Raw genomic sequence first — 27,469 nt, forward strand, 5'->3', positions numbered from 1 at the left:
CACACACAATATTTCCTGAGACGATGTTCGTTTTTTATAATTTTTAAAACTATTCGAAATGGCAACCGGGGAACCAAACACCCGGATTCTTTCCTGCAATTTGACTCCCCTCTGCTTCAAGCAACTGATACACTTCACCTCCTATGGACAACCGGAACGTCGTCGTTTGCGACAACGGCACCGGCGTAATTCATTTTCTCCTTTCTTTTTTCCTCTTTGGTTTCATTTCTTTGAGTTTGCTTCACTAGATCTGTTTAATATTCGATTGCAGTACGTAAAATGTGGTTTCGCCGGAGAAAATTTTCCGACATCGGTGTTCCCATGCGTGGTCGGGAGACCTATGTTACGGTACGAGGAATCTCTCATGGAACAAGAGTTGAAGGTCAAAAAACTCAAACTCTCATAACTTTACTTATTTCTTTGTCTTCAGAGGTCATGTTAATGAGGTTTTTTTTTTGTTTAATTTGAAATTTGGTTAGGATATTGTTGTTGGAGAAACGTGTGCTGATTTGAGGCATCAGTTGGATATATCGTATCCGGTTAACAATGGAATTGTTCAGAATTGGGATGATATGTGTCATGTTTGGGATCATGCGTTTTACAATGAACTAAAAGTACGTCTTTCCTTCTTCTAGTTTATGTTGTTTAGCTCTAATTCATGTTTTTTGTTTTTGTTTTTGTGATATTAGTCTGATAAAATTCTATGCTGTTTGTAAACAGATTAATCCAACGGAATGTAAGATATTACTCACCGACCCGCCTCTCAATCCCTCAAAAAACCGTGAAAAAATGGTTTGTAATCCCAATTCATTGGTATGGTGAGTGATTGAAGTTTTCGAGAACATTATTGTTGGGATCTGATGAGTTGGGTTTTGATTTGAGATTGCAGGTCGAGACCATGTTTGAAAAATACAACTTTTCTGGTGTCTTCATTCAAATTCAGGCTGTTTTAACTTTGTATGCTCAAGGTGCCTACGGAAATAATTAAAGGTTTAATTTTGTTATATACAATATGTGTTTGTAGAACATTCACAACTTGGGCATGTAGTTCTGCTACTGCCCTTTGAAGACAACGGTAGCTATTATAGCATGTTACCAAGAATGTTGTAGCCTCATGAAGAATCTTTTGTTTAAAACTATTATTGTTCAATTTTTGTACTTTCTCCCTCATTTTTGAGCATTACCTTGAATCATCACAGGTCTGCTGACTGGATTAGTTATCGACTCTGGTGATGGTGTCACTCATGTGGTAAACTGTTTGACAACCCATTTACCATTATTTTTAGTAGAAGTTGCATTATACGGTATAAGGTGTGCATTTGTGGGAGCACTGCACATGAAGTCTTGAGAATAATTACTTTGGTCTTTCTTCCCAGGTTCCTGTTGTTGATGGCTATTCATTTCCTCACCTTACTAAGCGAATGAATGTAGCTGGTCGGCACATAACATCCTATCTTGTTGATTTACTCTCCCGGAGAGGGTGAGGACCAATTCTTTGTGAGATAAACTTGTAAGATTAATTAGATTGATAATGCTTTTGATCATTAAGTGATCTGCTTTTGGGTGCATTTCTTTAGGTATGCAATGAATAGAACTGCTGATTTTGAGACTGTCAGGGAAATCAAAGAAAAACTCTGCTATATAAGGTGAACAAGCATTTTATGCTGTCCTCAGATTTTATGAAACTAATTATAGAATTGAGTGTAACATGACTTGTATTTTCATGCAGTTATGATTACAAAAGGGAATATCAACTGGGACTTGAGACCACCATCCTTGTTAAGAATTACACTGTAATTTCGTTCTCTCAGTACCTTCTGTAAATGTTCCATTCCCTCGTCCTCTGTAAATACGTAATTTGTAACTCTTAGGCATGGGTTTGATTAAAGAAACTTAATTAGGAATCTAGACAGGTACTTTTTGCCCTTTATTTGGCTTGTTGTTATGTTATTGTGTGGTTTTACTTGTTGAATTTGATGCATGCTTATGGATTTGGTCTGACATTTTAATTTCTCTATGTTTAGAATGGCAAAACGCTAATCAAGAGTCTTGTATCTAGTTTACTGACAAATTTTCTTTTGACCAGCTGCCAGATGGAAGGGTCATTAAAGTAGGCACTGAAAGGTTCCAGGCCCCTGAGGCTCTTTTCACTCCTGTAAGACTGCAGTTCTCTTTATTGTTACTGATTCCATATATTAAAATTTCTCTGTGCTACCTGTTATCTGGGATTGTCAGAATGAGTTAGGATGTTTCAAAGTCCATTGCTATCAAAATAAAATTGCACTCCATATATTAATATCAATCTGTTGAGAACTTTTGAGACACATTGATTGTCTGACTAACATTGCGCTCTTCAGGCCACTTTTTGAGTTCTTATGAATTATTGTTGTAAAACTGATTTTATTTAGTCACAAAGATATATCGATAGACCATAGATTGTGAAAAGTAAGGAACCCTTTTGCAGGAACTTATTGATGTTGAAGGTGATGGCATGGCTGACATGGTTTTCCGCTGCATTCAAGAGATGGATATTGACAACCGCATGATGGTACTAAAATTATTTCAAGGAATATAGTTTTTATTATCTAAAATTACTCCAACAAATTGCTGATGCTTTAGGCTGTTAATTTGTTAGAATTTCTGGATTTTCATGAAGCCTCTCATCATCCTCTTTCTTTGAAGCCATTCTGCAGCCTTTTCTTCATGTGTCTGTGTGCCTTTTTCTCTTATTTTAGTTCTAAGTTTCTTCAAGAAATCTGTTGTTCATTTATTGTCTTCTTTGTATAATTAAATTGCACGTCTCATGGTGGATACAATCTCCCAAAGCAGTATTCCCATGCATTGGATTTAAAACAAATCTGTCAGTGCACTTTTCACTCATCAATGAAGTGAATAACTAGTGCTTCTGATAGTTTATATGTCCATATTTTCCTCTTCCATTCCCATTTAAGATGATATCCCTTTCATCTGCTTTAGCATTTTTATATTTAGTAATCACAAAGTCTCAAATTCAGAGCAGGCTTCGGATATAAGTAACCAGTATGATTTTATGACCCAATAGGTCAGGAGAGTGATTTATGGGCTCGAAAATGATCATCAGATAAATTAACTGTTAATTCTTTGTGGTGCTGGGATTATATCCACGTAAATCTGACTTTTTATTGGCTTTATATTTTTCAGCTCTATCAGCATATAGTTTTAAGTGGAGGGAGCACCATGTACCCAGGATTACCTAGTCGGTAATATATTTCACTTATATAAAGAGACATGTTTAAGATACTTCTGAAATTTGTATGTGGTTAATTGCATTATCTGCTTTGGTCCTGGCTTCAACCATTCCCCTTGGTCGCATTCTCCAGTATGGTTGTGCCTTTCATATGATAGAGATTTTACTTTTGATTCAGGCTGGAGAAGGAAATACTAGATCGATATCTTGAAGTGGTTCTAAAGGGAAATAAGGATGGGTTAAAGGTAAGCTCTGTTGCTATTAAAATATAGAACAGAAGCTACTCCATCTTCTGTTTTTGTATTATCTCTTTTTGAGTTTTATTTCATGCCAATGATTGAGCAAGTCAGTTGATCTTTTGAGCTGGACACAGAAAACAAGTAAATGACTATGAAAACCTGTGATGCTTATCTTTTTAAATTATCTTCTCATGCTTCTGAATAGAAACTGCGACTGCGGATTGAGGACCCACCGCGGAGAAAGCATATGGTGTATCTTGGAGGTGCAGTTCTTGCCGGGATTATGAAGGTCTAAATCTCTGTGATGCTTATAGTGCACATGTAAACTCATTCTCATGCATGCTCATGCACACAGCAAAAACAGCAAGCTCCAAAGCTCAATTTTCTGCATGAGTTAGCATATTTCTGATGACAGTTTAGAAGTAATTGAAGAATATTTGAATGTTGATGTTATCATGTGCAGGATGCGCCTGAGTTTTGGATCAGCAGGGAAGATTATTTGGAAGACGGAATTGCCTGTCTAAGCAAGTGTGGCCAGGCTTGACTTTTTGACAACAGTTCGCAATTCTTGTTCATTGTTTATTGTTATCTCACCGTGATTGCATTGTCCACAAGCAAAACCAGGAGCCGAGAAAACATATGAAAGGGTGTCCAAGCTACCTATAAGGACTCATGTCAGTTGACTCGGTTATATCACATCCTGCCATCTATTGTCCAATCGGACAGAGGCATCCCATTGGGTGATGTCTCTATGATGTTATTCCCAGCAGAAAAAAGCTTCCTTGTGCTGTATACTTTTACCAAGCAAAATGTAATGCTAAAATTTTGGTTTTGGTGTGTATTCTCATAGAAGTTGTTATGCTCATGTTTGTTTTACTTTCTTAAAGGTTTGAAGCTCTGAGCTGTATCTGCAACTACCTATTTGAAAATGAATGAACTTGTGAATATTGACAGGATATGCCTATATACTTTACATAACATTTTCTATGCATATGATTTTGGGGTTATATTAACCTTTTCGATGCTCTGATTTGTATCTCTTCCATCTAACTTTTCCGATGATGCTCTGATAACCTTATACAAAATCCCCGATGAGCCTCTACCCCGGTGGATGAACTTTATATAACAACTATAATAATGGAGGAAATATTCTAAGAAAAGGTTTGTTTGGTGTCTCTTCTGTTATAATTTTATGTCACGTGTCTAGTTTAGCAAGAATCAAATAAGACAGAAAAACTCTATTCCCTGAAATCTGTATATTGATTTGTTCTCAGCTTTGAAGCACCTCCTCACCATTTTTCTTCCCAACAATTGAAGTCAACTTTTGGTTCAGTGCCCGTAAATGGCAAGAAAAAGGCAGGTATTCAAAGTTTAGGATTTCTTGTTGATCTAATGATAATTCACCCGGGATTGATTGCAACATCCCCAACGAATTTGGTGTCCAAAAAACACAATGCTCTACTTTTTCGTTTCGCTTACTTGACCCGTTTCCATCAAACAAAGACTTGATTAAACTAACAAGCTAACATCGATCTATTAAAGTATTGCTTGTCCAAGAAAATCTTGTTCCTAAATTGACCATCTTTCATTTGGAAGATTCTATTGAAGTAGTTAAGCTATAACTAATCCATCAAAATAATGCATAAACAAACATTTTGAACACCTAAGATTTGAGATGACTTTTTGGAAGACTGATTTAAGAATGTATGCAGCCATTGAAGAATCTCATCACGATACAATGCCATGATGTTTTCCACCCAGGATTCCCCATTGTCGCCAACAAAATTATGAATACTTATCACAGAAAGTGGATGTCTATCAGATAACTCCCATGCCTTGCCGGTTTACCCCATATCTGCAAATGATTAAAAGTTTTCTGCAAAAAGAAGTTAGTCATGACAGATAGACAGACAGACACTAAGACATAATAATGGCTCCATCAGCAATGAATAAGCAGGCAACCTAATACTTCTAATGAAAATCAGAAATTAAGTTTCATCAGAAAAAAGAACAAGATCCGAGTGGAGAAATTAAGGATACAAAAAATAAGATACAAATTGGGATGCCAACCCCCACCAACCAAAGCCCAGTCAGGCTCTCCTTGCACACGCCAGACTCCTTCGGCTGGTGCGTTAGGTCCCATGACCAGTGGCCTACCCCAACCCATATGGACCAAAACCAAATCTTCATTCCAAGAAACAAAAAACTTTGACACTTCTTCATTTCTCCATATTATTCATATTTTTAGCATGTGCCGACTCCAATGGAGCATTGCCACTTGTCCTTTCATGTCATTTTCATTTATTTATAGAAGGGAGTCGGGGGTCTATAACTTTCCTTATATATCAACCAGGTTCTATCAGACCATTACAAATTTGTGACAGGCATCGAGCTAGCTAGTGCCATCATTGTTTTCATAGTTATCAACTTTTGGTCACTGCAATTCCCTGCCTTCAGACCTTACCAGAAAACTTTCCCATATCTCTTTTTCAGTATTTCACATGGTTCGTGTTTTCGGAATCAATAAATTCTGCATTTATACGCATTAGATATGTACCAACTTTTTTTTTTTTAGTTTTGTTTCTCAGGTTATATATCATCTCATTTCTTATTTATGATTCAGGTTGCAGAAGTTATTGAAGGTTCTGCTATAATGGAAAAGTCCAATGGAAACGTGTCTCAGCTTAGTGTGAAGCAAGGAGGGCCAACCCTGGTTTGTCCTGCCGAAGAGACAGAAAAGGGTCTATACTTTCTCTCTAATCTTGATCAGAATATTGCTGTGATCGTTCGCACCATATATTGCTTTAAGTCAGATGAGAAAGGGAATGAAAATGCTGGTGAAGTGGTCAAAGATGCATTGAGAAAGGTTCTTGTTCATTACTATCCCCTTGCTGGGCGGCTTACAATCAGCTCAGAGGGTAAACTAATTGTGGATTGCAACGGGGAAGGGGCTGTGTTTGTTGAAGCTGAAGCAAACTGTAAGATGGAGGAGATTGGAGACATAACAAAGCCGGATCCTGAGACTCTTGGGAAGCTGGTTTATGACATTCCTGGTGCAAAAAACATACTAGAGATTCCACCTCTAGTGGCTCAGGTATTTCAAACTTCTACAGAAACATTTTATTCTTTTTTCTTTTTTTTTTTTTTTGTAGTAAGTGTGCTGAAGTATTAGTATTGCTATCCTAGGTATATAGATTAGAAGTTTAATCTATTTCGCTTTACAGTCAACATTGAATATTTTCTCTGTGAAAATTTACTTCTTTGCATGATAACCATCAAGCTTTTATCAACCAGAATATCATGAAAAATAATGATCTAGACAGGTAATGTTCATGAATATCATGAAGCAGTGTTGGACAGATCTAATTTATTTGTATATCTGAATGATACAATTTATTTTCCAGGTGACTAAATTCCAATGTGGAGGATTTGTCCTTGGCCTGTGCATGAACCATTGCATGTTTGATGGCATTGGTGCTATGGAATTTGTCAACTCATGGGGTGAAACAGCCCGAGGCTTGCCGCTGACTATCCCTCCATTCTCGGATAGAGCCATTCTGAAAGCCCGAAGCCCACCTAAGATAGAATACCTGCATCAGGAATTTGCTGAGATAGAGGACAGGTCCAGAACTGGTGATCTCTACAAAGATGAAATGCTCTATAGATCTTTCTGTTTTGAGCCTGAGAAGCTTGAAAGCCTAAAGAGAAAAGCTATGGAAGATGGGGTTCTTGAAAAATGTACTACTTTTGAAGCTCTTTCAGCATTCGTCTGGAGGGCTCGGACCAAGGCACTTAATATGCTGTCTGACCAACAAACAAAGCTTCTCTTCGCTGTTGACGGCAGGCCTAAGTTCAATCCGCCTCTACCAAATGGTTACTTCGGCAATGGCATTGTGTTGACAAATTCCATATGCCAAGCAGGTGAGCTATTGGACAAGCCATTTTCACATGCCGTGGGCCTGATTCAGGATGCAATTAAGATGGTTACAGATGGTTACATGAGATCAGCCATAGATTACTTCGAGGTCACTAGAGCTAGGCCTTCTTTGTCATCCACTCTGCTGATCACTACATGGTCTAGGCTATCTTTCCACACTACAGATTTCGGATGGGGAGAGCCTGTTCTATCAGGGCCAGTTGCATTGCCAGAGAAGGAAGTGATCTTGTTCCTGTCTCATGGCAAAGAGAGGAAAAGCATAAATGTTCTTTTAGGATTGCCAGCTTCTTCCATGAAGGTCTTCCAAGAACAGATGCAGATTTAGATAACAAGAAATTATATGTGGGATGCTGTTATACTCTGTCTTCTATTTCACTGTTCTAGTTCAATTCTCTTTGTGGTATGCTACGTTCTTCCGTAGACATCTGATCAGAAAAAGATAGATTATGCCATGACCAAGTACCAAGTAAAGTTGGTACAGGGTAAAAGGAATATCAAAGGTGAAAATTTCTGCTGTGTGGGGTGGTTATTCGTTTTTCGTTTTTCTTTTAATTTATCTATAAATGGGGATTTTTATAAAGCTGGAGGCACATCAATTCGAACTTGTATTGCCCAGAAATTATGTATCTTTGATTTAAAATCTAATGTTATGTCTTACATTTCATTCTTTATTCAAAACAAAAGTCTTTGTTTGCATATACATCCTGAATAACCTGCAGAAGAAGGACAGAAGGACATTGCAGATTAAGTGGTTGAGAATGGAAAAAGTTTTCCATCCTTTATTATACAAAAGCAAAGCCACAGCATGTAGACAGAAACAAATACATGACACAGAAGCAGAAGTTTGTTCACCTAAAAAGGAGAAAGGATGTTTCATTTGCCTCCTAAAAGCATTGTTGTTTATTGCCTTTTGTTATGCAATAAAGTAAGAACCCAATTTTCGCATCAGCTCGGAAGCACCTCCAAAAGGACAAAATGGGGTCCAGGAGAGTCCATCAAGAAATATTGGTTGGACTATTTCCATCATGTCAGCTACAAGGAACAGCCTATCCTAGTGGAAACATATAGGTACTAACCACTGATAACTACTTAGTCTAGGTTATCTTTTTGCAGTGGTACAGCTCTGGATGGGGAGATAGAAACCAAAAATATATCAACAGCTCTTACATTCATAGAGTAGCATTAGGGGTTTGCCTATCTTCTGGCACAAAAAATTTAGATTCATTTTGCTTTCGAGGTATACAAACATAATTACTTCTAGTATGGAAGTACCAACAAAAATAATAATTCTACTTGTATGGCAAATTCCTCTCTCTCACAACCAAAATTCAGTATTGATTTCTTCTGTTTTTTTTCTTTCTTTAGCAAAAAGTCAATTTTTAGTCCCAGTAATAAGATTTGATTTCAATTTTAACATAGGAATTGATGCCTAGGAGTTACAGAGTTAGCAAGTTTGTCCTAAGCATGATCTGATCTAAATCAGTGTTTCTTTGGTAGTATTTTACATTTGGAGATGCTAAAAGGGCATTAGATTAAGGCCTGCTAGTTGCTAGGAACAATGCACTTGTGGAAACCAGATTTTTTGACCATTTGTTCTGAACTGGGCTTGATAGTTTTGGAAGGGCATTGATTTATCTGTTTCAGTTAGTTTGCATTAAAGCTTCAATTCCATACTCTGCTCAAATATTTTGTTGTGAAATATAAGTTTCCATCTCGTCCCAAATGCGTAATAAGATGCAGAAATTGAATGGATAAGTGAGAAAGTGAAAGTAACCTGAAAATGCTAGGAGTAGTTGCACAAGAAGAGGTTACTGGTGCTAATAGAAATTCTCCAACCCGCTCAGTATCTTTGTCTATAATTTTACACGTCCAAAAACTTTTATCTTAGTATGAAAAGTTTATGGGATGTGTAACATTAAATTATGAAAAGGACACCAAAGAAGACACCAAATAGAGACAAAAGAATTTCTATTCGAGCTTTTGCCTTTTGCAGCAGTCTAAATTGTGATCTTGTCTATGATAAAGCATCTGGAATTTCATCGGTCCTCCACCTTAAGAATGGCAATGGACGATCGCTGTCTGTAGGAGGAGTCAGATGACGTTCACATGGCATGTGCAGTGCTCATATGCTTTCTTCTGCTGTGGCAAAGAACTGGTGGTCCACAAGATGGAGATATGTTGTTGCTTTACACTGATAACTTACACTCAAAACATGTGGGATTTAGAGATATTTCTTTGATGAAATATTTCGGTGTCTTTTTCTTTGGACTTGCATGCATCCTAGGGGATTTTGCATAAAGGCACTGACTGGGATTATCCAATAACCTTAAATCTGATATGTAGAGTATGGCCACTGCTGGGCTCTTATTTGGCTATCAAGAGGTTATGACTTTTTCAGTCCTTAGCGTCATCGACTCCAACACCAGTGAAATTAGGCATATTTTAGAGAGTATGTTCCAATGATTTATTAGGACTACAACTCTGATCTTTTGATGGAATCATAACGGTGGAATTAAGAGGCAGCAAAAATTTTGGAGAATAACAACTCATGCCCGCAGATTTCTCAGTTTTTTCCCTTTTTCTTTCTTTCTTTCTCCAGACATCTTCTTAATGCTCCAAGTAAACAAACAACTATAAGCATCTGAGTTAGATGGTACTGTAGAAGTGTTTCAGGGGGAACTGGGAGCTGGATTGTGATTGGCCAACACTTCAGTGGAATATTGCTATCTTCTGCTTGAAAGGACCTTACGATGATTTCATAAGGAACATTGACATGACAATTGAGGGTATTGGGGTAAAAGTAGGAGAAGTTTGTGATTTTAAGAGCATCTTCATATTTTGAGCTTAATCATGCTGCAGTTCATGCCATTGTCAAGCAGAATCAGAATTTTTTTTTTTTTTTGGCATGTTGGCTTTGTATCTATAGACCAATCTTAAATTGAAGCTGCCCTAAATTTCTGGCCTCTGCCACCTCTTTGCAAGTTGGAAGCTATCTGTAACTGTGCAATAAAAAGTTTTCCTCTCTTATGATCTCATTGATCCTTCCTCACTTTCTCATCTTTTTGTGATAATAAAAAGAATTACATGGTTGGGTTGGAGTGATGCAGTCTGGGCAAATTTGTTTAGCTTTTCAGATTTCAAAAGGCTGTTGATGTCTTTAATCACTTCATTCACACATTTCATACATTGTAACTAAAGACCAATCAGGATAAAATATGGTAAATCATGTATGTCCACATGCTTGAGCTGGACCCCATATGCACAAAAGTCTCTTGGGCACAATTGAATGTGCTGATACAAACAATAAAAAAGAAATGCAAGGATGGAAAATACTTAGTAGAACGTGGCCCTTTGTTCTTCTTTACGGAGCACCAAGTAAGGCTGGAAGGCCATAGGCAAAAGGATGTTTAAGGGTTCCTCATTTCTTGTATTATGTGCAGACTGAGAAATGGAAAGAACCTTCGTAGGATAGATGAGGATGGGGAGATTGGGATCTATCTTCAATAACTGGGATTAGTGTGTTAAGGAAAAGAGATAATTGGAAAAGTAGCAAAAAGGAAATCATATAGATGCTTTAAGGTGGTAAATAAGTATAACTAGTGAAGTCTTGCTTTAATTCCCACACAAGGAAGCATCTCTTTTTGATGGTCTGAAATTCAATGGATTTAGGCTGTAGATGCAGAGATTGGGGTGTCTGGATTTGATTGCTATCTGATCCGTTGTGCTTCCGTAACCAGGAATGTTGCATGAAGTAGATGAGCTCCCAACTAAGCTTGCTTGGCAGGATGATGCAATGGCTGCCTCCGCACATGCGATCCCATCAACTGATGGTATTTCCAACCTGTAAACTCCATGTTTGTCAGTAGTTCTGTTGACTGAGAATGATATCTGTTCTCTTGTTCTGGGAACAAATGCCCTGAAGTTGCAGTCTATTTGAACCTCTGCACCTGGTTAGGCAATATTGAACAATGAGAAACAGTACTTTCATTTTAATTTGTTATGAAACATCCAGACAGTAATACAACAAAACTTGGAATAAGAATAGGTTGTTTGAGATACTTTACCTGGTAAGAAGTAGCTGTGCCTGGAGAAGCTGTTTGTGGAGCAAATGTCACAATAAACAAGCCCCATCACAGTGATCTGGGCATTATTTTTTGCTGGCTCAGGTTTCAAAGATAATGCCTTGATCAACAGAGAAGAAAGAACAAAGAGAATTATTGGGTTCATGGCAGCAAAATTTGGGAGATGACAGACAAACTTTCTCATAACTTTCACTATGAATGGTTGGTTTAAATGAGTAGCATACAAAGCATTATCATGTGTTTGATGATGAGTTTTGTAGCGTGGATAGAGGGTGGTAAGAGTTGGTGGAGATCCAACTGTATGCAAAAGTGGAGGAAAATTTATCCCTTTTCACAAGAAAACACAGACATGTGAATGTATTTTGGCAACATGTGGACTTGATGGGTAGGAGAGAGAAGGGGAGTAGCTTCTTTACGAGGGTTAGTGGCTTCATTTGTCACATTCATGTGGGGCTTGATTTGAAGGCCTGAGTTTGCAATAAGCTTAAATCACTAGCTCAAAATTAGCATGTACTTAAAGCCCCTAGTTGGCAGATTGGAACATTCCCCTAATTCAGGAAATTTTGGTTGCTGTTTGAATCTATGCAATAACACAATGTATTTTTGCAACTCCTGCAGTGTAACCTGAGACATTACTTAAAACATAAGCAGACTCTCTTTCATGCTTAACAGATTGGGGAGGGCAAAGGATGCATTTGCTGCTAAGCTTCAACAAAAACTCAATAGATTAAGCCATTAACTCTGAATTTATTGCTTACTACTCATGCATGCAGTCTTGGTTGTCTAGATGAATCAGCCATTTAAGAAAAGCTTTAAAGGTAATGCAATAAAGTTATTCACGTGCTCTTCTGAAGAACTGGTGAGGATAAAGTTCCATCAAAGTTACTTGGAAAAAAAACACACCCCACTACTTGCAATATCATGAATCTGTTGAACTTGGAAACTGAATACATACCAAAGAAAGGTTTTTTTTTTTTTTTGAGGTAATTGTCAGCTAACCTTCCACCTTTTTTCTCTGTTTCTCTTTCCTGGTTGAAGCTGGAATTCTTCTGTTGACTTGTTGCCTGTTTTAGTGAAGTAGTAACCCCCATTATTGGGGCAGGTAATTCAGCTTAGGCTCTATATAGAATTATGGAAACCAAAAGAAGCTGCCGGGTAATTTTTCAGGTGCAATTATTGGCTAACTCGGGTTTCCTTCTTGGCCTTGCCAATTGCCTGATGGAAGGCACTGGATACCCGTGAACGAGGTAAATGAGCTGGTGCCTGGTGACATTTGGCTCATGCTCAAGCTGTGAGAGAGTGCAATGCTATCACATGGCAATGGACTGCGTATTTATAGTTGCTAGAGTGCTATAGGTATCGGCATGGCAGATGAGATGATGATGGGAAATGTTTTTTTTTTTTTTTGGGTTTTGGAGACCAAGACAGAAATGGGATCATTGTATTTATGAATTTTCACCTTTCAACTCAAAAAGTTCCTCGGAATTGCAACTAAATTTGTGCTAAATCAAGAGAGTTGGTGTCTTGGCGGCTAGTGTTCAAAGTTCAAACTAATCGACTTGGCGAACCCTTGGTACTTACACAGATTATATAGTATGTCTTGTAGCAACATGTGAACCAACAGCCTGTCCGTTAAAGGGACTTCCACATTTTTAGATCCTCACGAATTTCACCTAATGGACGATTATTTTATGATATTGAGTACAAAAAAATAAAAAGTAAAAAACCTCCACTTTTAAGATTTAATCAAAATTTTAAATAAATTCATTAATTTTTAAAATAGACATTCCTATCCTAAAAAAAATCTTTCGTTTGATACATAAGTCTAACGGTTAGTCAACCGTTAATACTTTCGTTAATTTGATGAAATGATAATATTGAAATAATAATTTTATCTTTTATTAATTTTAAAAACTATTCATATATAATTTTTATTAATTTAGAAAAATAAATGAGCACCGATCGATGCTCCCCTTCCCTGGGTAGCATAGATATATATTTTTTTATTTTTTTCACAAAAAATAAAATAATAATTTTTTAATGAATAAAGAAAAAAAATATTTTAGTCTTTTCATAATCTCAGTTAATGATGTTTACCTTTTTGAGACGGAATATTTATTTCGAAAACTAATAAACTCATTTGAAATTTCGATAAAACTTAAGGGTGTGGGATATTTTACCCAAAAATAAATGTAAACATCTTCATATGGAAAATTGAGATCAAATTTGTCTTCGGAATATTTCAAAGATTTTATCTATGAAAACCGTAGTTTAGTTGGACCAATTTCTTCTGATTTTAAACAAACTCAATTATAATTAAAGCTCGTCGGATCTGTTAAAATTAGGGAAAGTAACATTATATTTAATTTAAAATCAATTGATAATAAATGAAAAGATCATATGTGAGATGGGAACTCATTTGCAGACATGCTTGCTAAACATGGTTTTAATTGGGAGTCTATGTTCAAAGCATGATGGTAGCTCTCACTAGCAATTTTCTTTATGAATACTTTTAGGTCACAATGTTTTAATATTGTAAAGCTTAGCTTAGAATTGAATGGTGGTACTCTTCGTACCAGATATGTTTTGTTAGGTGGTGTCATGTATGTGCACCAGATAGATATACTCTAGTTGTAGTAGGAACAATTTACTGTACCCTTGCTTTCTTGGGCAGATTATTAATGAAAATACCTTAGTAGCTGAGAAAAAAGTATATAACTTATGTGAGTTTCTTTTATTATCATTTTGAGGAACCTTACTATGGGCCTGTGGCTGTCGATTTCATCCTAATTTCCTTTGATGAATAGTTGAATACCAACTAAATAATATAGTACCCATGGGCCTGTGAGTTTATCATTTGAGCCTTAAACTTATCGCCTTAAACTTATTGTCTTAAACTTAACCAGCATTAAATTACATTGGGATAAATTTTTTTAGTCTTCAAAAATAAAGGTGCTTTCGAGAATAACTCCTTTTTTTTTTAATTTTAACTATTTTTAATCAAAGAGAAAAAATTTTGAACAAAATTACCCTTAATGAAATCTTTTTATATTCAAGCACATATGTTGAAAAAATATTATTACACGCCATGTTAAAAAAATGTTATTACATGCAAAAATGTAAAAAAACATATTATTACAAGTCATACCAAGGCATGTTTTACCAGAGTTGAATCACTGAAAAACTCAACACCAATAAACTCAAGAATATATTATTACTCGCTATACCATACTTTTTGATCTATAGATCGATGATAATATGGCGAAATGATGAGAGATAGACAAAGAGAAGGTTTTGTGAATGTAAATCAATAAACCCAAAAACATGTTTTTACTTGCCATATCATGTTTTTTAGTCTGTAGATTGATGATGATATAGCGAGATGGCAAGAGATAAGCAGAACAGAGATCACAGTAAACAAGAGAAAAATTTGAAACATTTAATTTGTTTAAAAAGATTTTAAGAGTATTTTTATCAAATCATGACAAAAATTGAATAAAAATAATTAACTTTATATTGAATGTTATTTTTATCAAGTTAACTATTTTTCATAATTCTATCTTATAGGATGAGTGAATTTCATTTAAATCTACTCGAAGCAAAAGGTGAAATCATGAGGTTAAACAAACATGACAGACTCAAATAGACTATAAGAAACGGCATATTAATTAGATTGGAGGGGCGTGAGCCAAATGTTGAATGAACATTTGTTGACTTTGTGATATATCATTGTCTATCAAGATATGGAGAGATTTTGAGATTGGATTTAATTTATACTAATATGCCGAACAAAAGTTTTAAAGCAGTGCTTTGACCTGGCCATAATCCTTTCTTCAGCTTACAGATAGTCCATGGAGACTAGTTTGCCTTTTGGCTTTTGCTTCTACCGTTTCGTTGGAAAACTTTGTTTGCTCTAGGGATTATGCCCTTACGTTAGTAGAGCCAATGGCTTTGTTTTAGCAGGTCGAAACAAGCGATAAAACAAGTTTCATTGTCATCTCTGTGAGGTTTAATTAATTACTTTGCAACACACAAATTTACCATCACCTCTTTCCAGCCATTAAAAAGGAATTAAGACTTGGTCTTGAAACAAAATTATGGTGTGATATGCTCAACAAAATGAATTAATCTGCGGTTGTTAACTTAATTATTATAATTGTACAGTTTATAAACTAAATTAGTATGATTATTTTTTAAATTATAATATACACTTGTTGTTATGATAAGAGAAATCTTGTATTTTGAATTGTGTGAATTATACAAAGATGAATGAGATATATTTTGTACAAAACTAATAGTATCATAATCTAATTGTATCACCGATAATATTTTAATTTTATTGTATCACTCACAATATCGTAATCTAATAAAATAATACTGATTTAATGTCTAATATGTACAATTACTATAATTAATTAACAGCTACTTTCGATTAATTAAGACCTAAATTATAAAAGCAATAATAATGTTACGGTTGCGAGAGGGTTGTTTGAATAACGTTAAGAAATTATATAGACTTTTATCATCAGTAATCTTTTTAAATTTAGATAGATCAGCTGTATATGTTAGCAGTTAGCTGATCAGAGGGAGGTTTTAAGTTAATAAAGTTTTGCCTCCCAAAGGGTTAAATTAATTAATGCTTCATTTAGGCATATGCCAGATGATATATAAAAACATTGTTGACCATGATTTCGTGGTCAGGAAAAGAAGAGAAAAAATGGGAAGTTTATGTTTTTGCTTCAACATTGTTAACCTACGATTTGGACGATGATGAAACGATGGTTTTAATGGAAAAGAAGATGGAATTTCCATGGCAAGACCAATTTAGGCAGGAGATGACAAATGCAAAAGAAAAGAGGAGAAGAAATTAGTTTAGATGATTCTGATTGGACAGACTCACAAAGTAGAAATGTTTCCATGTCAAGAGGCAAACATTTTTAGGGGCATGAAAATGGTACGTAAGGACAAGCATGTTGGGCTTTGTATTTGTTTATATGAAAATGAAAGAGAGAGAGAGAGACAGAGAGAGGTGCCGCCTAAGAAAGAAGATGGTTTGGGACAAGCGCTTCATTCCTTTGGCAAGTCCAACGAGTAGGCGGCGCCACCGACGCCACATCCGACGACCTTGCCTATGTCTCCTTACTTGTCCTTTCTCCCCCTCTTCACTATCCCACCTCCTCACTCCACTCCATCTATTTTTCCCTTCGAATTTGCTTATTATTACCAACAATGTCACTAAGTTTAGGACTCAAACTTTGTCTAAATTACACTAATGATCACTAAACTTTCACAAAATTTTCGTTTTAGTCATTGAATTTTAATTTATCTCAATTAAGTTCTTGAAATTTATAAAATATATCAAATCCGATAATCATAAGAAATTTCATACAAATAATCGACCAAAACTTAACATAGTTACCACTTGAACTAATATGTCAACAAAAATTCGCCTCATTGTGCCCTTTTCTTTCCTCAAAGAAATCTTGTGAAAGTTTAATGGCCATGGATGTAATTTACTCTTAAAACTTTTTCATTTCCTACAATACTCTTCACCTACCCTTAGACCATGGCTAGTTAAAACTTTTTCTTTATAAAAATATATGGCTAAAGGTATTGTTATTGTAGCAATGAGTGATCGCTGAACCTCAAATTGTCAACACCTAAAGCAAAAATCATTAAACCAATGTTTTACTGTTATCATCGTAACATTTTTTATTGATTTTTGGTTGAAGATGCAATGTAACTTTTTCATTGTTTGACAAAAGAGATCAACATCATTTCACTATTACAATGGATGAAAGCAGCTAAGTGGCATCGGCAATGACATCCTCGATCGTGTTAAAATAACAATTTTTGGCTCATCACAATGCAAGAGCATCATGATCCCTTTGTCATGTATTCAATTCTTTTCAAGTCCTTTTCCCAAGATTATGCATTGTTCCAAGTCCTTTTCACATAATTTGTCATGTTTCCAGAGGCCCCATTTCTCTGCTTCAAAACTATTCTTCTTTCTTCTTCTTCAGTTTCTCCCCTTCTCTTCTGTCCAGTCTCCACCCCCCGCCCCTCTTATCATTCCCTATGTATTCAAATCCTAGTGATAATCTACTAAACATTTCACACCAAGAAAGGGTCTAATTATTGTTTAATAAACTTTTCTGAGATGGGTCCGCCCAAGGGAAAAGTGGATCCCAATCACTGCCAACTAAGAGTTTGTCTTGTAATCTTCCAAGGAGAATCCCCAAAGGACAAATTAAACCCCTAGAAAAATCCAGCTAAAGTTTAGACTTAGTAGAGGAGATTACTAATCAAAACCCTCCAATCACATGAATCCAGCTTAAAAATTTGTCTCTAATCCCATTCTCTTTCCAAGACAATAAGACAAATCCCTTTTGAAATAAGAAGAGAGGAAAACTCTCTCTAGCTTCTTTCTCATTAACATTAACAGACTCTATCAAGCTATTAGTTGAACAACAACTTATGAGAGAGCAGGTTTGGAAAACTAGCTACTTCTTTTGAGAGGGCTTGGTTCTTGAAAACAAACACAGACCCCCTTTTTGTTTTTTGGGGGGTTTTTGGGTGTTTGGAAAAAGTATTGCTGATCAAAGTAAAGTAAACATGATGAATTCTCTTTGTGGCAGCATGGGTTCCATCAAGAGTGAGAATTCATACGAGTCAATTGCTGAGTCTAAGAAAACTGCTCCATCTTCCGTTTTGGAGCAAAATAACCTAACCCCACCCAGTCTCAATTTCCCAGTAGTCAAGTTTGAGTTGGATGATGTTGAGGTGCAGTCCCCGGACAGTTCTGCGTGGGAAACTTTTTTCTCTGATTATTTTGATTCTGATGCTATGATCTTATCTCCAGTGAGGAACTTACCATCTCCACAAATATCAAGCTATAGTTTTGGTAATGTTCAGGCAATGCAAGGGCAGAGCCTGTCAGGGTGTTCTCCACCTCGATTTTCATCTCAGCTTGGGTCATTTAGCAGCACCCACAAAGGGAAAGGGCAAAGCCCGCTCCACAAAGTCTTTAACTCACCTAACAATCAGTTTATGCAGGTTGAGAGCCTTTCATTGCCTGCTATAGAAGAATTTCTAGATGATTATCAGAAAGATGGTTATGGAGAGTACCCAACAACAAGAATTTCAGGTATGGGAACTTCAAATAACATGTTTGAAATGCCAAGCACGGCTCCTGCAATGCTAGACTGCATACCAATCCCAAATTCTTCAAGGTTTTGTGGGTCTGCGAGTGAAACGTCATCGTCAGCGGGATGCTCGCAATTGACCCAAGAGCAACACTATCCGGTAAACTCTGTCTCAAGACCACCGTTATCTCAACAACTACAGCAAGAGAAACAACTAGAGAAACAACAACCAGCACCAACACAACAGCAACAGCAACACCAGAACCTTGGCCATACCTTCATGGTTCCTATTCCTATTAGCCCTGAGCAGGTATTCTGATCTCTTGCCCTGGTTTCCTTTTTCCATTCATTGATTATTCAAGAGGATTCCCTTTTGCACTTTTATAAAGAAAAAGACCATCCACAAAATAGAAAGGGAAGAAAAAGAGATGATGCATGAAAGTTTTCACATATAATTAAACAAATTCTCTTTAGTTTTGCTAGAAATTTTAATTCTAATCTAATTTGCCTTTACAGGAGCAAGATAGTGGGCTTCAATTGGTGCATCTCCTCCTTGCATGTGCTGAAGTAGTGGCCAAAGAAGATTACCTGTTAGCAAGAAAATATATACACCATCTGAATCGAGTGGTAACTCCTCTTGGTGATTCCATGCAAAGAGTTGCCTCTTGCTTCACCGAAGCCCTTAGTGCAAGGCTTGCCGCAACCATAACCACAAATCCTGGCACTTCCAATGCTCCAAAACCATTTGCTCCTTTCCCATCAAACTCCTTAGAAGTCCTCAAGATTTACCAAATTGTTTACCAAGCTTGTCCATACATAAAATTTGCACATTTCACTGCTAATCAAGCCATTTTTGAGGCCTTTGAAGCTGAAGAACGTGTTCATGTCATTGACTTAGATATCCTTCAAGGCTATCAATGGCCAGCTTTCATGCAAGCTCTAGCTGCCCGACCTAATGGAGCTCCTTTTCTTAGAATAACAGGAGTTGGACCCTCTCTAGAATACATCAAAGAGACAGGCAGATGCTTAACAGAACTAGCTCACTCTCTCCACATCCCATTTGAATTCCACCCAATTGGCGAGCAACTTGAAGATATAAAACCTCATATGTTCAACAGGAGAGTTGGTGAGGCTCTAGCCGTTAATGCTGTTAATAGGCTCCACCGAGTCCCTGGTAATTGCCTTGGAAACCTATTGGCAATGATACGTGATCAAGCTCCTAACATTGTAACCCTTGTTGAACAAGAAGCAAGCCATAATGGCCCTTACTTCTTAGGCCGTTTCCTCGAGGCATTGCACTACTATTCAGCAATATTTGACTCATTGGATGCCACTTTTTCTCCAGATTCTGCTCAAAGAGCAAAAGTTGAGCAGTACATATTTGCACCAGAGATAAGAAACATAGTGGCTTGTGAAGGGAGTGAGAGGACAGCCAGGCATGAGAGGCTGGAGAAATGGAGGAAATTAATGGAAGGAAAAGGGTTTAAAGGGGTGCCCTTAAGTGCAAATGCAGTGACCCAATCAAAGATTTTGCTCGGTTTATATTCCTGTGATGGTTACCGATTAACTGAAGATAAAGGTTGCTTGCTTTTGGGGTGGCAAGATAGAGCAATTCTTGCTGCTTCTGCATGGCGATGCTGATTAATCATCTTTTTTCTTCCTATTTGACATGTATGTTTTTTTTTCCCCTCTTTCCAAGCTTTCCTTATCATTCCAATCTTGGATATTGCTTTTCTTTTACGTGATGCCATGCAAGAAAGGGAACAAAAAGTCAAGATAAATGCCAAGAAAAGTGTGAGTTAGGATAAGGTCAATACTAAAATTTGATTCATTGTATAATAATATATTTTCTCTTGAATAATGGGAAGAAAAACTATTGTTTTCTTGGGCATAGGGTCAAGAAAACATTGCTGATTTCTGTCCTATATGTCGTAACCACTAGATCGTGAGGTTTGCTCAAGGTCGATGGTGGTGAGCTAAGGTATTTGAGATAAACAAGTTCATCAAATTTTTCCTTGCAAAGCTAAACGACTTGGTGAATGGTGAGACCCACTCTCGAAAACGAGGCTTTCGGCTTATTAGGTCCCAAACACTAAAGCATCATTCAATGATACCCTAACTAAGGTAAGAGGAATAATGAAACCAATTTATGCATCCCTAGAACCAACAAAAAGGCAAACAGCAAATCTTAGTCATGAGAAACTGGCCATGAGACATTGCCTAAAGTGGAACGAAAACGCAAACTTAGAGATAATTCTACAATTACAATGCCATATGCAATAGAAACCAAATTCAATGGAAACAAACAACTTGAATTTTTATTTTTTTTTTTGTATGGAGAAAGTGGAAGCATTGACCTTTAGACCACTCAGCAACCAGTCTTTCCTTGAGCATAGCAACAGTTGAGGTAGGTGAGTGTCAAAATGGACCGATATCCGATCCATCATACAATCGGAGCTTAAGTTCTACCAAGTCTTCCTCCAGCATTTGAATTCTCCAAACTTTTCCACCAAATTCAAACAAATAAAAAACAATCCAAACCACTCTCAAATTCACCACTAAATACAGTCTTTCCCTCTTCCTGCAACCACAAAACCCAACAAAAAAATAAAATCAATCAATACCCAGTTTCGGTTACCAAGAAGAAAGCAAGAAAAATTTGAATAGAGAAACTCAAACAAACAAAACCATCCCCTTTGGTTCACCTGGAAAATGCAAGAAAAAGTAACAAATTCTAAAAGCACACCTCACTCCACTCCAGCACTCAAACTTTTTTAAATTAAATAAATAAATAAAGAGATTCAAAATTCAGGACAAAAAAACCCCAAAACAAAAACCCAATTCACAACAAAATAAAAAAATTAAAATGCCTTTAAAAAAATAGATGAAAATGAATCGCGAGCTCTTTTATCTTCAGGGTTTTACATTAGCAACACTTTACAGATTCAAAGATTTTATTATATTTTCCAAAAGAACCCCGAATTAGACCCCGATCTTCAAACTTTCCTTTTTTCCCTTTTTCTAAAAGTAATTTTGTTAGCTTTATTTTCTTGTTTCCCTTTTTTTTCTTTTTTATTTTTAACAAAAAAAAAACTTTTTTGGTTTTTGTTTTGTTGCCGAGTCGAGAAAACAAAAGTGACATTTCGAGCCGAATCTGTCAGTAAATAGTCAGTTTAGGACATTGTAAGAAGATCGAGTTTTGATCTTCCGTTCCAATATTTTCTTCACTCCACTACACTTCTCCAATGGTCCTGCAAACGTTTAGGATCCAAAGAATTTGTCATTTACGTGGCGGGTTGTTACTTGTTAGTGAGGGAGAGCATGGAAAGTTGGATAGTAGGGGATTTGATGCTTTCCAATCACACTTTGACCAAAATTTAAGGCGGGGAAATTGAACGCGTTGGTGACAAGCCCATAAGGTTAGAAAAGCGGAAGTACATGACACGGAAAGAAACTGCACGTGGGCTTCCGTTTAGTAATTTCAGAAAAAGTTTCCTATTTAATAGAGTAGTAAGATTAAGGGTGCTGTGTGCAGGTAATTATTAGAACAATGGACAATAAATTGTTGGAAAATCCCTAATTCTATTTTTCTTTACTATTGAAAAATCTTTATTTTTATTTCTAATTCCTACCGTTATTATGTCGTGAATGATTCCTAAAATGGAATAGAATTGAAAAATAATCATTTTTCGAAAATTATCATTTTAGGAATCAAACATGATTTAAAAAAGTAATAATAATAAGGAGAATGGAACCAAACATGTCATTAATTTTTTAAGAAAAAAATTTTATTTTCCCAAAATCACTGAATTATATAAAAAATTAAAAATTAAAATTTATAAAACCCAATATGATACTGCAGTTGTAATCAACGATTAGGATTAAAATTTGTGTTCTAGGGCAAAATTCATCACAATTGAAATTTTGTGCATTATTTTTTTTTTTTTGTACATAAAAACCAGAAAAGGCTTGGTTTAAGAGCTTAGAGCAGGAGAGTCTAACATATCCTAAATAAGTAATTGACACAAATTTATCGAAGGATTATTCAAGGAAGTCTTTCCCAACGGACAGTATTGAATCAAAATTAGCAAAAAAATTAACACACATGATACTTTCCCTAAAGATATGACTTTACACTTATTATCAAACACAATTTAATAGTGATGCCAACAAATTCTAAATTAAGAGACGACTTGATAAATAAATAGACAATGTAAATGAAAATTCAAGTAATTTGAAAGCATTTTTGTATCCCTAATTCTTGCTCTTAATTCCAACTACTACTACTTTTTGAAGAAAAATAATTTTGCAATTCCAAATTAAATCATTGAATTAAATTAGAAAATCAAAAATTAAAATTTATAAAACTCAATTTGAATTTGCAATTGAGATAAGAGGTTACAATTAAAAAATAGCAATTGAGAGCAAGATTTACCACAATCGTAATTTTTAATTGAAATTTTGTGCATTGTTTGACATCATGCTCGTTATCAAACACAGTTCAACGTAATGCTAAACAAATTTTAAATTGAGAAGGCAAATAGACAGTATAAAGGAAAATTCAAGTAATTTGAAGCATTTTTAATGCTCCTATTATATTTCACCAGTACTTTAATGAAATATATAGAATCATGGCAATAATTTAGTAAAAATATTATTTTGAATCAATTTTTATATACTATAATAGTTATTTATCTAATTAGATTTTTAATAAAAAATATGAATTTCATATAAGAAATCCACTCAAATGTTGCATAAAACTCATTTTGTTAAAATGAAAAAGCTTTGTGAAACCTTAAAGATTTGAACAATTATTATTATTATTATTATTATTATTATGCTCAAAGAAGTTCTTAAACTATTTAAGAAAATTTGAATAAGTTTTTATTCTTTTATTGCATTCAATTAAGCTCTTATATTTTTATTTTAGATCAAATAAATTTTTATAATTAATTATTAACTAATTGTTATTAATCAAAATACCACTTATCATTTTATATTCATATAATATTGACATGACATTGATGTAGAGGGTAAAAAATATTATATGATTATATTATTATATTAAATTAATATGTCACGTTATCATTAATTATAATATTTTAATATATCACATCATCATCAATTATGATATATTAACATGTCACATCAACGCCACGCAACGTAAAATAATAAATGATAATTTAAGTAAGTTAATCACTAATTATAAGAACTTATTTAACTCAAGATAAATATATAAGGACTTATTTATATTAAAATAAAAATATAATAATTTTATTAAACATAATAAAAATATAAAGGCTTATTTAAATTTTTTTAAATAATTTAAAAATTATTTTAGATATATTTTTTTTTTAAAGACTTGAATTGGTATCTAATTTGCATCCATTTGGGTCAATCTTTCCCAACAAAACATGTTGAAAGCCCATTTTCTTGAGGTTTGGGCGAAACGATGACATGTTCCCTTCTTTTTTTTCTTTTGATTTTTTTTTTTTTTGGGTTGGAATGATAAAACTTTGGGAAACCTTGAATTGATATCCGATCCATGTCTATTTGGGTCAATCATTCCCACTAAAACAGGTTGAAAGCCCATTGGATTGAGTTTTGGGCCAAACAATGCTTTCCTAAAAATCATGGTGACAAATTCCCTTTTTTCATTATTTTTTCTATTTTTCATTTAATTGGGTTAGAAAGTTGTCTTATCATTTCAGTACATTTATCTTAACCCTTTCTGTTTTATGGATAGATGGAATCTAAAGTGATTCCCCCAATATTGGCCCATTTGTTTGCTGGCAAATTCCATGCAAAGGGTGATGATACCTGCATGCATGCATGCATTAGCTCAATGTCAAACAAATGGTGGTGTATTGATGCATTAGCTCCATGTCAAACAAAAGGTGGTGTATTGATGGGGCTAACATAACATTCCACCCTGCCATTTCCCTCAACTTCTTTCAAAGTTTCCTTATATCCTTAGTTTATATTTAATTATTACTTTATATTCTATGCCTAATTAACACTATATAATATTATACACTATCAATTGCGACTAATTAACAATATCTCATAAACGTATAAAGTTAAAAATGTAAAAATTCTTTCAAAATAAAATTTTTTAAAATTATAAGTATTTTTTATTAACAAAGTGATAATATTTGATTTATTGATAATATAGATAGTGTGCTCATAATGTATTAAATATAACATTTTTATTTATTTTATTATTATTATAATGTCAGCATAATAAGGTCATTCCCTTTGTCTTTTGGAAGTTCTAAAGGTGAGCTAGTCTAAATGTGGGCCAACTCAATCTAAAGTTGGGAATCATCACATTATCAAAGCCGAAATCAAAATGACTGTTCCCTAACTTATTTTACATCATAAGAAGGGAATAAGGGAATGTGGGAAGCATTCATATCTCAAAACTCTAGGTCCAAAATACCATTCCCTTTTGCTATTAGTCCACAGTTTTGATTTTGTGAGAATGGAACCATTGCTAAGTTTAGGGTTTACTTTCGCATCTTTATAGAATTTTATGTCAAATAAAGGAATAAATAAGAGAAGGGTTTTAAGCTTATAAGTGTAGATGCTGTACACTTTAATAATTTAATTTTTTAGAAAGAAGATAATGGTTTCATGATAAAATGATATCCGAATTTACTCAAACTCTATTCCAATATCACACCAAACATTTCGATGAATGGAGTAGACAAAATGACTTGAGTCGCAACTGGCGCGTTACAGGGTGAAAAAGAATGTTATGAAATCTCAAATGGGATGGATAAGATAGGAGCCCTAAGTTTATAAATACTGCCGCAACACACTCTAATAAATATATAATGATTCTGCAACACTGTCACTCTAAGTCAGTGTTTGAAAGTTCTTTGAAATTTCAATTTGGAGCATGCCAAGTTAATCACTCTCACATATGATTAAAGAGGGTTAAAGAAGAAAGAATGATGGACTAGAACAATGGTTTGCATTGTTAAGAAGTATTTGGGACCAATAAAGACAAGTAAATGAAGCTCAAAGTATGGGATGAAGATTTATGGGGACGTGGATGTTATCAGCTGCATCAGTGAGACAGGATGAGAAGTGTTGTTTTTCCATCAACAACTACTAGTGTTATGGCAAAAAGAATCAAGGAATCTCACGCCAAAGGTAAAACCCAAAAGAACAAGCCTTTTTTAGAGGAGTCCCATGGGAGGTGCCTCCCCCAAAGCACCACCGCACCGACCTCCTCAAAAGTTCCAAAAGGTTCTGCCCTTTGGTCAACTCCCAACACCGCAGGGGCTGGGAACTCACCCTCCCCTGCACGTCATACCACACGTCCGCACGTGTTAAAAGGGAGAGGAAAAGATTGTACGGACATGAACCTCAATCTGTATGGTTAAAAAAGTCCTTTCCTTTATCTACTCATAGGCCAGTGGCCATGGAGAGGGTGGGGGGCTGCATTAATGAAAGACTCGGGTCCTTCTGACCGTGAGCAAAGAATTTGTGGTAGTGTTTTAAGTTTGAAGTTAAACCTGGCGAATTTTCAGGAAAAACTCCTCAACTTGTGTTTCTTTCTTTACTGTTTTTGAGGCTGTAAAAACCGGGTTTCTTGTTGTCTAATCCCCACACTTTCATTGTTTGGTCAAAAAAGGACAGTACTTGTCTTTTACTCATGGGGTCCCTATGGGTAAAATTAGCAAGTTAGGCTTTCACTTGAGGAATCTGCCATTCATTACAGAGGAAAGCATTTAAGATCAACAGAAAGAAAAACAAAATTGAAGATAACAATGAGAAAATTCAGTAGAAATCACTATTTTTTTTTTTTTTTGCCTTTCATTTGTACAGAGGAGGGAGCCATTACATTTCTCTCTTGAGAACAAGAACACAGAGCAAACCAACAAAGACCCACTAGTAGAAACATCAACAAGAAGAAGAAAAAGAAGAAAGAAAAGTAGAATCTAAGCCATATCAGTCATTGCTGTAACCAAAATGGAGGAGACTCCCAAACCACCACTCCTCTTCCTCTGCCTTCCTTTTCTATACCAGTAATTTTTTTTCTCTTTCTTGTTTTTTTTTTTTGGGTTTTCTTTAAACAGTCATGAGAGAGAGAGAGAGAGAGAGAGAGAGAGAGAGAGATAATCAGAGCCAGAGAGCTCCAGCTTCTTTGAGAAGAGGAACAAGAGTGCCATTGATATGGGAAGCCATGACTCTATCCATAGCACCCACAAGTTTCCCACCAATAAACACAACAGGAACAGCAGAAGAGCTTCTGAGAAGCCTCATCAAAGCCCTCTCCATGTCTTTCCCTCTGGGATCTTCATCGAGCTCGTACACAGTCGGGTTGACTCCCATGCCGCAGAACAGCCTCTTGATGGCATGGCACATGCAGCAGGTGCTTATACTGAAGATAACCACCGCATTCTCTGAAGCCAACCTCTCTATCCTCTCCAGCGGGTCCCCAACGCTCCTGGTGGACGTTGGCACGTAAGATCCCCATGACCCTGTCTGGCAATGCATTTTCCAAGTAAAACCGCAAGAAACAAAGAAGAAAATGTATCGGGATTTTGGGTTAGGTGAGTGTGGGAGAAATATATGCTTTAAGCTTGCTGGTGAGAAATGATGGGAGGTTTGGGCTGGTATTTATAGAGAGAAGAGAATCCAAAACATGGGCATGTTTTTGAGGGGAATCATGTTTTTTCTTTTCTATTTTCAAACGTGAAGGGGGTAGTTCTATAATAATAAAATAAAGTTGGTCCCTTCGGTCTTCACCATTGCAATCGTCTCTCGTCAGCGCAATAACGTCTGACGGTTAGAGGATTAGTGTAAAAAGGTAGAGTTTTTAGGAT

At 35.6% G+C, this 27,469-nt stretch overlaps 5 protein-coding genes and 1 long non-coding RNA gene across 6 annotated transcripts; 3 read left to right on the forward strand and 3 right to left on the reverse strand.

The window, feature by feature from the left end:
• Positions 72–4,456, forward strand: LOC18601060 (actin-related protein 2). Its single transcript, XM_007031869.2, has 15 exons — positions 72–185; positions 272–382; positions 480–614; positions 721–792; positions 890–968; positions 1,200–1,249; positions 1,377–1,480; positions 1,578–1,646; positions 1,730–1,793; positions 2,087–2,155; positions 2,465–2,548; positions 3,181–3,239; positions 3,405–3,471; positions 3,671–3,754; positions 3,929–4,456. The coding sequence occupies exons 1-15, from the start codon at positions 144–146 to the stop codon at positions 4,007–4,009; spliced, it is 1,170 nt and encodes a 389-aa protein (XP_007031931.2). The 5' UTR covers positions 72–143; the 3' UTR covers positions 4,010–4,456.
• LOC18601062 (omega-hydroxypalmitate O-feruloyl transferase) lies at positions 5,818–8,073 on the forward strand. Its single transcript, XM_018119618.1, has 3 exons — positions 5,818–5,969; positions 6,089–6,559; positions 6,870–8,073. Exons 1-3 carry the CDS (start codon positions 5,967–5,969, stop codon positions 7,725–7,727), a joined length of 1,332 nt encoding a protein of 443 aa, XP_017975107.1. The 5' UTR covers positions 5,818–5,966; the 3' UTR covers positions 7,728–8,073.
• On the reverse strand, positions 10,538–12,795 carry LOC108661763 (major pollen allergen Ole e 1). Its single transcript, XM_018119667.1, has 2 exons — positions 11,467–12,795; positions 10,538–11,349 (listed from the first exon to the last, which is right to left on the reverse strand). The coding sequence occupies exons 1-2, from the start codon at positions 11,666–11,668 to the stop codon at positions 11,015–11,017; spliced, it is 537 nt and encodes a 178-aa protein (XP_017975156.1). The 5' UTR covers positions 11,669–12,795; the 3' UTR covers positions 10,538–11,014.
• Positions 17,645–20,547, forward strand: LOC18601063 (scarecrow-like protein 23). Its single transcript, XM_018118962.1, has 3 exons — positions 17,645–17,692; positions 18,004–18,939; positions 19,146–20,547. The coding sequence occupies exons 1-3, from the start codon at positions 17,645–17,647 to the stop codon at positions 20,268–20,270; spliced, it is 2,109 nt and encodes a 702-aa protein (XP_017974451.1). The 3' UTR covers positions 20,271–20,547.
• On the reverse strand, positions 20,767–21,704 carry LOC18601064. Its single transcript, XR_001927557.1, has 2 exons — positions 21,335–21,704; positions 20,767–21,210 (listed from the first exon to the last, which is right to left on the reverse strand). It is a non-coding gene; the product is annotated as an uncharacterized LOC18601064 (long non-coding RNA).
• LOC18601065 (glutaredoxin-C5) lies at positions 26,433–27,242 on the reverse strand. The gene has a single exon (XM_007031874.2). It carries the CDS (start codon positions 27,138–27,140, stop codon positions 26,763–26,765), a length of 378 nt encoding a protein of 125 aa, XP_007031936.1. The 5' UTR covers positions 27,141–27,242; the 3' UTR covers positions 26,433–26,762.

This window comes from Theobroma cacao, chromosome 4 (genome assembly GCF_000208745.1).
Source record: "Theobroma cacao cultivar B97-61/B2 chromosome 4, Criollo_cocoa_genome_V2, whole genome shotgun sequence".
Classification (NCBI taxonomy): domain Eukaryota; kingdom Viridiplantae; phylum Streptophyta; class Magnoliopsida; order Malvales; family Malvaceae; genus Theobroma; species Theobroma cacao.

Excerpts from the sequence above, each read along its gene's own strand:
- LOC18601060 (XM_007031869.2), top strand. The coding sequence starts at position 144 with ATGGACAACCGGAACGTCGTCGTTTGCGACAACGGCACCGGC. Across the intron at positions 186-271 it reads TTTGCGACAACGGCACCGGC|TACGTAAAATGTGGTTTCGC; the intron begins GTAATTCATTTT and ends ATTCGATTGCAG. Across the intron at positions 3,240-3,404 it reads TACCCAGGATTACCTAGTCG|GCTGGAGAAGGAAATACTAG; the intron begins GTAATATATTTC and ends CTTTTGATTCAG.
- LOC18601062 (XM_018119618.1), top strand. Across the intron at positions 6,560-6,869 it reads TTCCACCTCTAGTGGCTCAG|GTGACTAAATTCCAATGTGG; the intron begins GTATTTCAAACT and ends TTTATTTTCCAG.
- LOC108661763 (XM_018119667.1), bottom strand. The coding sequence starts at position 11,668 with ATGAGAAAGTTTGTCTGTCATCTCCCAAATTTTGCTGCCATGAACCCA. Across the intron at positions 11,350-11,466 it reads GCACAGCTACTTCTTACCAG|GTGCAGAGGTTCAAATAGAC; the intron begins GTAAAGTATCTC and ends TTGCCTAACCAG.
- LOC18601063 (XM_018118962.1), top strand. The coding sequence starts at position 17,645 with ATGGGTCCGCCCAAGGGAAAAGTGGATCCCAATCACTGCCAACTAAGA. Across the intron at positions 17,693-18,003 it reads CCAATCACTGCCAACTAAGA|GGCTTGGTTCTTGAAAACAA; the intron begins GTTTGTCTTGTA and ends TTCTTTTGAGAG. Across the intron at positions 18,940-19,145 it reads TTCCTATTAGCCCTGAGCAG|GAGCAAGATAGTGGGCTTCA; the intron begins GTATTCTGATCT and ends TTGCCTTTACAG.
- LOC18601065 (XM_007031874.2), bottom strand. The coding sequence starts at position 27,140 with ATGCATTGCCAGACAGGGTCATGGGGATCTTACGTGCCAACGTCCACC.